General features: G+C 44.2%; 1 protein-coding gene across 1 annotated transcript; it reads right to left on the minus strand.

Annotated features, from left to right (window-relative positions):
* Nucleotides 1-157: 157 nt before the first annotated feature.
* Nucleotides 158-9,154, minus strand: LOC311136443 (scavenger receptor cysteine-rich domain-containing group B protein; the record flags this gene model as incomplete). Its single annotated transcript, XM_084170571.1, has 11 exons — nt 8,975-9,154; nt 8,318-8,350; nt 7,154-7,201; nt 5,959-6,261; nt 5,672-5,740; nt 2,793-3,107; nt 2,502-2,585; nt 2,075-2,143; nt 1,523-1,837; nt 697-771; nt 158-474 (listed from the first exon to the last, which is right to left on the minus strand). Exons 1-11 carry the CDS (start codon nt 9,099-9,101, stop codon nt 158-160), a joined length of 1,755 nt encoding a protein of 584 aa, XP_084026697.1. The 5' UTR covers nt 9,102-9,154.
* Between the last annotated feature and the right edge of the window lie 2,116 nt (nt 9,155-11,270).

The following is an 11,270-nucleotide window of genomic DNA, read 5'->3' on the forward strand; positions in this document are numbered from 1 at the left end:
GTTGTTGTAGTCTTCCTTATGTTTGGCATTGGGATGAGCTGTTATTTACATAATGTTTACAAGTCCCGGGTTGTGCTCCCCATGGCGCCCATCCTATTGGTTGGCAGTGGAGGTGGGAGGAGTTTGGTGGCTCCCTGGCGGCGAATCAATGCTGGAATCACGACAGTGAGCAGGTGACGCCGGCGTCTTCAGAGTGGTCACAGTTGTGCACTTCCCAGGATATGTGGGAGCACTCCTGGAGCGAGGCCTCAGAGCCGCTGCACTTCAGATTGTCCAGGAGGATGGTGCCGCTGCCGGGCCCGAAGAAGGCTTCCCCGCGGGCCGCAGCAGCCTCCCCACAGCCCAGCTGGCGACACACCACTTGGGCATCAGGCATGTCCCAGGCGTCGTCGCACACCGTGCCCCATTCCGCCCCTGAGAACATCTCCACCCGGCCCTCGCAGCGGTGCTGCCCGCCCACCAACCTCGCCAGACCTAGAGGGAGAGAGAGGGGTAGAAACAGTCACATATACTGGAGCAAATAAACATTAAACACTAGAGACACATATCACATACCATGGCTGATCCTAAGACATGATTGAAGTATGATGCATTACGTAAGACTGCCTCTGACAAGTGATGCTGTGAAGGTGTGTTGATCTTTGGATACCTTGAACCCAGAACATGTAGCTAAACCTGAACAGGTACAAGACTCACCTTCGCTTGGTGGTCTAGTGGTGGATGTTCTCTCTGTCATCCCGAAGTCATTTCCAAGTCCAACAAGCTGAAAGGCTGGAGAAGGAGAAAGAGGTGGAGACCGTATGAGACTTTAATCTACTGTGTATGTTTCCCAAGGGAGTGGTCATCTACTTGAGAACAACTGTTGATACAGTTCTATCAGAAGAGTCTAGAGCACTCAAAACATTGTAATGAGTTAATCAATTGATCAGTTAATCAGATAGATCAGAAGAAAACTGCTCCAGAAGTCAACTTAGTGATTCACTCAGAAATCTGAGGTTCACTGAGGTTCACTTGTTCACCTAGTCTGCTCTGCTAACCATGATTTCATGTAGACCCGAGTAACAGCAATGAAGTCTTTGTCTCTTTCTTTCTTTCTCTACTGTGTGTCTTATTTATCCTTAAAGAATGGAGGTTTAGCCTGCAGGCTTCCAGTGAGGCTGATGACCCCTGACTTCTCCACTCTATATTTCATGCACTCTGGGCCAGCTGGGCGGGCTGCCTGCTCCTCAGAGACCAACATTCACATAGTAAAATGCACCAGCTCAGCAGGGAAGAGGAGAGATGGATGACTGTGGGAATGGTGACTATGGGGTGACTGTGTGAGTGACTGTGAGCGAAGACTACAGAGGATTTTTGTGTGTGTGTTAATTTGAGTGTGTGTGTGAGAGTGCGTTTGCATGTGGGCATGCATGTGTGTATTTGTATGTGCGTGCAGCTGTACTGCCTGCATCAGATCAAAATATCAATTTCCGATTTACATCGGACAACAAAGTTATATTGCCACAGTCCCAGTCAGTCTTACGTGTGCAGATGACTCCAGCGTCTTCATGATGTCCACAGTTGTGCTGCCCCCAGCCCAGGTGGAAACAAGCCGCCAGCTCCCCTTCAATGCCCGTACAGTCCACATTGTCCAGCAGGATGGGACCCGATCCGTAGCCGAAGTAGGCCAGGACCTTGGCAGAGATGGCGGGGCCACAGCCCAGATGCCTACACACCACCTGGGCATTGGGCAGATCCCAGTCGTCGTCACACACCGTGCCCCACTGGTTGTTGTGGAACACCTCCACACGGCCCTGGCAGCTGCTGTTCCCATTCACCACACGGATGGTGGGCCGCTCTGGAGGAGGAGAAGGCGAGACAGAGAGGTACAAGTCAGGAGGAGAACATTCTTCATGGGAGGTTCATCCAAAAAGGTGGAACTATTGCCTCCCTGTTGCACAATTACTTGAATCTATAAATGGAATATTTGTGAATAATAAGCCAATATTATAATAACTGATATATGAGTTTAGGGTGCATTAGCGGGAGTTTATAATTCCCGTTCGTTTATCACATGGGGGTGCAACATCATTACCTCTTGTTGTCATAGCAACCGTTGTCACAGCCGTAGTTGTTTCGGTGAATAATTCTGTTTGGTCGGTTACTAGAATAATAGGAGAAATGCATTAGAATCAGAATGACGAGTCAGTTTACACATAAGCAAGCTGATGCCTACAGTACACAGCAGAGGGTTTTCCATCCTCTGAGATGAGAGACTGGGAGGAGAGTGGGTGGGATGACTTGATTTACTTGTTCCACTACCACAATGTATTGAGTGGCGCTGCTGAGTCACATCATTTGGACTGAGAAACCTATAGGGGAAACAGCACCGTCTGTTGCTCATAGGATAGAGGTGCAGCAGTGTGGCCTGATGATCTGGGTCTGATGAGGACCTACACTGCAGCTATTATTGCTATTATAGTACTGCAGTACATGAAAAAGGAAATGACTTCAACAATTACCTGCAGTGCTGGCAGTCTGAAATAATCCCCTTCCCATGCCTATGGTGTCAGTGTTCATGGGAGGAACAGTAGTGGATCCTGAGCCTACACAGATGGAATAGACATGAATAGCAGATATTTAGAATAGTATTAAAGCCATTGGCAACATGAATTTAAGAAAGAGAGAGAGAGAGAGAGAGAGAGAGAGAGAGAGAGAGAGAGAGAAAGAGACAGAGACAGAGACAGAGACAGAGACAAAGAGTCAGACACAGAAAAACAGAGAGACAGAGAGTTTAATAAAAAGCTTCTCACCTGAACAGATAACCCCAGCGTCCTCATGATGTCCACAGTTGTGTATCCCCCAGCCCAGGCTGTAGCATTTACTCAGCTGGTTCTCGTAGCCATTACAGTTGACGTTGTCCAGTAGAATCAGGCCTGTCCCGTAGCCAAAGTAGGCATTAGTGGTGGAGGAAACGGCGTGGCCACAGCCTATCTGCTGGCACACCACCCCTGCGTCTCCCATACCCCAGTCGTCATCACACACCGTCCCCCAGCTGCCCCTGTAGAAGACCTCCACCCGTCCCTGGCAGTAGTCCAGTCCACCAACTAACCGGATTGTACCATCTCCTAAAATATAGGGGAGGGAGGGATTCATCAGCATTACATACATCTTCTCAGTCAAAGCCTGGCTTCATTCTGACATACAGTACATGATGGCTTAAAATCCTTCAAACTGAATATCGCTCTGTTTCACTATTTAGCTTGGATTCCAGGTTATTTTTACTGAGATCTTGTGTGCAGTTGTTGTCTTTATACAACACATTGAATAAACACTGTATTGAGCACATGTGTGTTCATTTGTTTTCTGTCCCTCTGTGACTGTGTTTGTAGACGGGTAAAAAGCTGAGGGATGGGGCTGTAGAAATATAACCACTCTCAAATCCATAGACAGCACTGTGCATGCAAGGATTGACCATCCATGATATCAAAATTATAGTTATAAAGGCCTTGTGCTGTCAAAAACAGGATTTTCCTGTGTTTATATACAGTACCAGTCAAATGTTTGGACACACCTACTCATTCCAGGGTTTTTCTTTATTTTTACTATTTTCTACATCGTAGAATAATAGTGAAGACATCAAAACGATGAAATCACACATATGGATTCATGTAGAAAGAAAAAAAGTGTTAAACAAATCCAAATATATTTTATATTTGAGATTCTTCAAATAGCCACCCTTTGCCTTGATGACAGCTTCACACACTCTTGGCATTCTCTCAACCAGCTTCACCTGGAATGCTTTTCCAACAGTCTTGAAGGAGTTCCCACATATGTTGAGCACTTGTTGGCTGCTTTTCCTTCACTCTGCGGTCCGACTCATCCCAAACCATCTCAATTGGGTGAAGGTCAGGGGATTATGGAGGCCAGGTCATCTGATGCAGCACTCCAACACTCTCCTTCTTGGTAAAATAGCCCTTACACAGCCTGGAGGTGTGTTGGGTCATTGTCCTGTTGAAAAACAAATGATAGTCCCACTAAGCCGAAACCAGATGGGATAGCGTATCAGCGCAGAATGATGTGGTTGCCATGCTGGTTAAGTGTGCCTTGAATTCTAAATAAATCACAGACAGTGTCACCAGCAAAGCCCCCCCACACCATAACACCTCCTCCTCCATGCTTTACGGTGGGAAATACACATGAGGAGATCATCCGTTCACCCACAACGCGTCTCACAAAGACACGGCGGTTGGAACCAAAAATCTCAAATTAGGACTCCAGACCAAAGGACAAATTTCCACCGGTCTAATGTCCATTGCTCGTGTTTCTTGGCCAAGCAAATCTCTTCTTCTTATTGGTGTCCTTTAGTAGTGGTTTCTTTGCAGCAATTCGACCATGAAGGCCTAATTCACACAGTCTCCTCTGAACAGTTGATGTTGAGATGTGTATTTTACTTGAACTCTGTGAAGCATTTATTTGGGCTGCAATTTCTGAGGCTGGTAACTCTAATGAACTTATCCTTTGCAGCAGAGGTAACTCTAGGTCTTCCATTACTGTGGCGGTCCTCATGAGAGCCAGTTTCATCATAGCGCTTGATGGTTTTTGCGACTGCACTTGAAGAAACTTTCAAAGTTCTTGACATTTTCCAGATTGACTGACCTTCATGTCTGAAAGTAATGATGGACTGTCGTTTCTCTTTGCTTATTTGAGCTGTTCTTGCCAAAATATGGACTTGGTCTTTCTCCAAATAGGGCTATCTTACCTTGTCACAACACAACTGATTGTCTCAAACGCACTAAGAAGGAAAGAAATTCCACAAATTAACTTTTAAGAAGGTACACCTGTTAATTGAAATGCATTCCAGGTGACTACCTCATGAAGCTGGTTGAGAGAATGCCAAGAGTGTGCAAAGCTGTCATCAAGGCAAAGGGTGGCTATTTGAAGAATCTCAAATATAAAATATATGTTGATTTGTTTAACACTTTTCTGGTTACTACATGATTCCATATGTGTTATTTCATAGTTTTGATGTCTTCACTATTATTCTACAATGTAGAAAATAGTAAAAATAAAGAAAAACCCTTGAATGAGTAGGTGTGTCCAAACCTTTGACTGGTACTGTATATATTTAAACACTATGAGGTTGAAATAACACTGTGAAATTGTGAAAATGATGATAATGCCCTTTATATGTAAGAGCAGTTTGAAAAGACCGCCTGAAATTTAGTTAATCGACCAATAAGAAAGAGAATAGAGTTTCAAACCTCTCTGCCAATAACAGCTAGTTTTCAGTTTTCCCTTCCCCACTCAGACCACTCCCAGACAGTCCTAGCAAAATTCTTGCTTGAGAAATTGCTCTTTGCTAAGAAGCTATTTTTGTTTATATTTGACCATTTTAATTGAAAACATTCACGGTAAGGTACTTAATTGTTACCCAGAAATTATGTGATATTGAGATAAAAACGTCTGCATTGGACCTTTGAACATGTTTTGAGGCTATACAGTGTTTGTTTACATTTTTAAGTTATATTCTTCAAGAATTAATGAGTACATGTCATTGATTTAAAAATGGATGCAGATTGGCCCTTTAAACTTATACAGTGAATAAAACCCTTATTGAATCAATTTTGTTTACTTATTTTTGTTTGTGTTTGACTGAAATTAGAGAGAAAGAAATGAATGGATCACTTACTTAACCCTGAGTTTCTCCTAGACGGAGTGGTGGGCTCGCCCACGCCCCGTGATTCCAGCACTGATGTATCTGAGGAGAGATGAGGGAAAAAATTAGGTCAAATTGACGTTTTAATTAGTGAGAATAGATTATTTTATCAGTCGCCAGGGATATGTCCCTCTAACTCCCTCTTTGTTATACACATGAGTTTAGCGTTCTTAGAGATCTTTAGAAATGGTCAAGACCCTACCTATAGAAAAGGAATTAGAACAGTTATAGATTATTATACATATCTCTATGGGCCCTACCTTTGCATGTGACAGACACGTCCTCATAGTGGTAACAGTTGTGGATGCCCCAGCCCAGACTTCCACACTGTCCCAGGTCTGTCTCCCCTCCTTTGCAGTCTACGTTGTCCAGCAGGATGGGTCCTGAGCCCTGGCCGTACTCTGAGATGCTGCCCACCGCCACGGCCAGACCACAGTCCAGCTGCCGACACACCACGTTGGCATCTACCATGTCCCAGTCGTCATCACACACTGTACCCCACGTCCCATTGTGCCAAACCTCCACACGCCCCTCACACCTGTTACGCCCGTTCACCAGACGCACTGGAGAGGAGAGGGAAGAGAGATCCAAAGATACACGGTCAGAGAGATACAATATAATATCACCAGATGCACTGAAGAGGAGGGAGAGCCAAATACAACGTGGCCAGAGGATTCACTGAGGAATCAGCAATCAGGACAGCTGACCTCCCTGCTCCCTCCCACTCATATGCTGATGTCATGAATGTGACTGTAAGTGTGTGATGTTGTCATATTATCCTGTCAGGAGGCTGGTTTCTAGATCTCGTTTAAGTTAAGAAAATCCCCCACGAAACTAATTCAATCATTATCCTTTTACTCACTTTGACTACTCGCTCTAAACTCTTTTTGTATTCTACATGTGCCATAAAACATGGAACAAAACTCTGTGCAAGCACATAAAAGGCCCACTGTCTGTGTGTTACTGTCTGGAAATATCACTATCATATAATGACAGTTAATAGTGACAAGAATCCTTTTAGAATAGCTTGTCTAATCCCTTCCACCTTCCAACATAAGGAACACAATAAGACTAAACAAGCCACATGAGAGAAAGAGAGGGGGGAGATGGAGAGAGAGGGATAGAGAGTGTGTGAGAGAGAGAGAGAGAAGGAGATGAATCACACACTGTAGCAGAATAAGTAATTGAGGGGGATTAGGTAAATTGAGAGCAAAGGGAAATGACCTTGTTGTAGTGTGCCCGGAGCACTGATCTATCTCTCGCTCTCTCCTTTTCCGTCCTTTTCCCTCCCTCCTTCCCTCCCTCCCTCTCTCTCACTTCACAAGTTAAGCTAAATAGTATTTTATTCATGAGTTGGATGTGGACATGTATTTGTAGAACATGGGTGTTTCAGACAGACAGAAGGTGTGGTGGATGTGGTGAGAGTTGACGGGAGCCCAGCAGCGCATTGCCGACCTTGGGAATGTGTTGTCTTCATGGCGGTCATCGTCGTCGTGCTATTGGCTGGACAAAGAGGGAGGGAGGGAGGGAGGGAGGGAGGGAGGGAGGGAGGAGAGAGAAAGAGAGAGAGACTTTGGTCAAATTATTTGTTGAAAGGAGGTTCTTGGCCCTCCATAGTTACTGTACTCTATATCTACTGTATCTATTTTCCTGTAATCCAAGACGCAGCTTGAAAACGCAGCAGGAAGCCTATTTAGACCATGTAGCTAAACCAGCTAAGGAGTCTACACAGAAATATGTACTGAAGGTTTACCCATTCCAATCTGTGAACTTTGGGGGTTTTCGTTTTGAGAATGGAAACAAAAAAGTTACCAAAATTATACACACTGTCTCTTCTATTTTAATAAGACTGTCAGGCTTTACTTTGTTAAAATCACAGTAGACCTCGGTGTGATAGTTCTGGAGAACATCAAATAAGTGGAACTGGGCACTCAAGGAGAGGTTTGGGAAACACTGGTTTAAAAGAATCCTTGACTAGGCATTAACTGATAAAAGTCGATTCAGCAATGATGATTGAACACCTCGGGTGCATCTTCTCCCATCATTTAGCAACCACACAGATTCTATAGGGTTAGGCTCTGTTTAGTACTGTGTTGACAAACGTCCAAGTCTCATTCACTTGGATATATTGGAATGACCGTGAGAAATCTGGAAATCGATGTTGTGCTCTGTATTATTCCTCAGGTTAATGGTGGTCGGTAGTCTTTACTGGTATTTGAAGCTCCATGAAGCATATGTTGGTCTGAATGTCTGCGACCATACAGTTTGAGGACATTAACTGTGTCTAATAGGGGAGGTATAAAGCCACTGAGACTGTGGTTTCTGGTTACCTGCCTCACAACGAGAGAAGAGGAACCTTTCTAAACATTACGCCAAAAATAGGTAAATTCACAGGCTTCAGTAAAGGCCCTAAACACGTAAACAGTTATGTTATGTACGCTATGTTCTTTAGTTATTGAAAAGGATCCTGGCATTAGAATATGGTGTTTCTTTGTTTTGTCAGCTGTATTCATAAGTGACCTAGGACTGAAACCTGTGGTGGGAACAGTAACATTAGGGTGCGTTTCAGAAAAGACGGGTCAGTAAAACGAGAAGAGATTGACTTGGAAATATACTTACTGGATATGTCTCGTCTGCTGATTTTGGTCATATCTTTTGAAATCAGAAAATAAAGAGTAGTATGTCAGGTACAAAGAAATGTCTTAGATAGCACAGCAATCCATCATGAATTTGATTGTTGGCAACATCAATCCAATGCATATTTGAAGTTTGTAAACATGTTCTATTTTTAGTCCAAACTAGTATAATCAATAACTACTCAGACACTCCCCAACCGTGTCCCTGTTCAGAACAACTAGCAGAATGTTTGCACTTCAAAGCCTAACTGGTTAACAGCTACTAGACACTGCGTTCAGATACAAGGGCAGGCAGTCCTACAGGAACTTGTTCCTCTGTCCCAGGTAAACCCAGGTACACCAGGTTCATCAGGTTCTCTAGCTCTCTAGTAAAGGTTACATACACATGTAAATGTTCTGACTTATTCAGCTCATGGCTAGGAAAATCATGAGAGATCTATCTGTCTCTTTGCAGTACACATCAAAACTAATTTCACCCACCAATTGATCTGCTAGGAGGGATCATTCCTTGAGCTGTTGTAGTGTTGGTTAACGCTCCCACCCCCCAAAGCCCCCTTTTGCCCCCACACACAATTGTCTCCCAACTCAACATGAGCAGTGGTGAAATATCACTCTGTTACAAACTCACACGTACACTCACCGATCTGCAGAATCACGCTGATGGCCACCAGTAGCAGGGACCCTAGCAGGGACAACAGCAGCCAGATAGCCACTGTCCAGCCTCCACATGGCCTACGCACACACTCTGCTACACGCTGGCCTCGCATGGCTCGCTGTCTGACTGACGCTCCAATCAGTCCTGGTGGAACACACACTTACACACACAATCAATCAGTGCACTGGACTCTCTGTCTCCGTCACTGTCTCTCTGTCGCTCTCACACACACTATACCTACCTTCCTGCTGAAACAGTTCTGGACCCCTGATACTGGTACTCACTGCCCACTACTAGTCTACTACTACTACTACTCATAATCAATAACCATTGTATTCCCAACATAGTATTGGACAGTCGTCTCTAGTGCAACCCCCTGCAGCCAAATGACTGTACAGTAGTGGGGCGTTAGTATCAAAAACCATGCGCACTGAACTGAAAACCGGTGTGTGTGTGTGTGTGAGTGTGTGCATGTGTATGTGTGTGTGTGTCTGTGTGTCTGTGTGTGCCAGTGATGGAGAGGAGAGGTGTGAGTGGGCACACCATGCTGTGTCTGTGTGTCCACTCCAGATTGATTGGCACTAAAACAGCTCCCAGTGTGCCCCAGGACCTGCTGGAGCATGAAGCCGACTGGCCCATTTCCCCAGGCCAAAATGGCCGCCTTGCCGAATACAACACTGCCACCCCACCCCACTGCACACTGGCTGGCTGCTAAAACACTGGGCACAGAGAAACTGTTTTGACCTGTTGTGAGCATGCTGGTACAAAATGGATATGCATCACCCAGGTGGCAGTGAGTGGACGTGTGCCACTGCTACCCCAACAGAGTGGCAAACATTTTATTTTATTTTCAAATGTGTCTATTCTGTACTACGTAAGGGACATCAGTAGTTTTATGTCTAGAAGGCGGAGACAGTACGGGTGCATCAAAGCTGGGACTAAGAGACTGATAAACAGCTTCTTTCTCCGGTACCCTGCCCTGAACCTTAATCACTGTTACTAGCCGGCTACCACCCGGTACTCTCCCCTGCTGCTCTATGTACATAGAGTCATTGAACACTGGCAACTTAATGTTTACATACTGTTTTACCCACTTTATATGTATATACTGTATTCTAGTCATGGCTCATCCTAAATAACTACTGCTGTTACTAGCCGGTAACCAGTTTATAATAGCAATTAGGCAGCTTGGGGTTTTGTGGTATATGGCCAACATACCACGGCTAAGGGCTGTATCCAGGCACTCCGCATTGCGTTGTGCGTAAGAACAGCCCTTAGCCGTAGTATATTGGCAATATACAGTACCACACCCCCTCGGGCCTTATTTCTTAAATATAGTTATATACTGTATATTTATATTCTGGACTCTGACATTGCTCGTTCTGATATTTCTTAATTTCTTTCTTTTTATTTCTTGGATTGGGTGTATTGTTTTGTATTGCTAGGTATTACTGCACTGTTGGAGCTAGAAACACAAGGATTTCGCTGCACCTGCGATAGCATCTGCAAATCTGTGTACGCGACCAATAAACTTTGATTTGATTTTATGTTTCTCAGTAGGAGTCACCCAGGATGTAATGTAAATGTTCAAGTTCAAAGTCATTATTATGGTCCTCATAATTAAAGACGGTTTGGTGGTGTTTTGGAGTTGAGTAAAGCAAGGGCCTATATTTGGACGTTGGGATTCAGTTTTTATAAGGTGCTGGTTACGGTGACTCAATAGGGCCTTCACATCTGTATTTTCAGTTACAAGAAGCAAGAAAACAGTGCTTAAGACACAAGGGGTAAACATATTAAAGGTGAAAAAACGAGACACAGATACAGTGAGGGAAAAAAGTATTTGATCCCCTGCTGATTTTATACGTTTGCCCACTGACAAAGAAATGATCAGTATATAATTTTAATGGTAGGTTTATTTGAACAGTGAGAAACAGAAAAACTAACAAATCCAGAAAAACGCATGTCAAAAATGTTATAAATTGATTTGCATTTTAATGAGGGAAATAAGTATTTGACCCCCTCTCAATCAGAAATATTTCTGGCTCCCAGGTGTCTTTTATACAGGTAATGAGCTGAGATTAGGAGCACACTCTTAAATGGAGTGCTCCTAATCTCAGCTTGTTACCTGTATAAAATACACCTGTCCACAGAAGCAATCAATCAATCAGATTCCTAACTCTCCACCATGGCCAAGACCAAAGAGCTCTCCAAGGATGTCAGGGAGAAGATTGTAGACCTACACAAGGCTGGAATGGGCTACAAGACCATCGCCAAGCAGCTT

Source organism: Coregonus lavaretus, assembly GCF_964263955.1.
Source record: "Coregonus lavaretus genome assembly, chromosome: 10".
NCBI classification, from domain to species: domain Eukaryota; kingdom Metazoa; phylum Chordata; class Actinopteri; order Salmoniformes; family Salmonidae; genus Coregonus; species Coregonus lavaretus.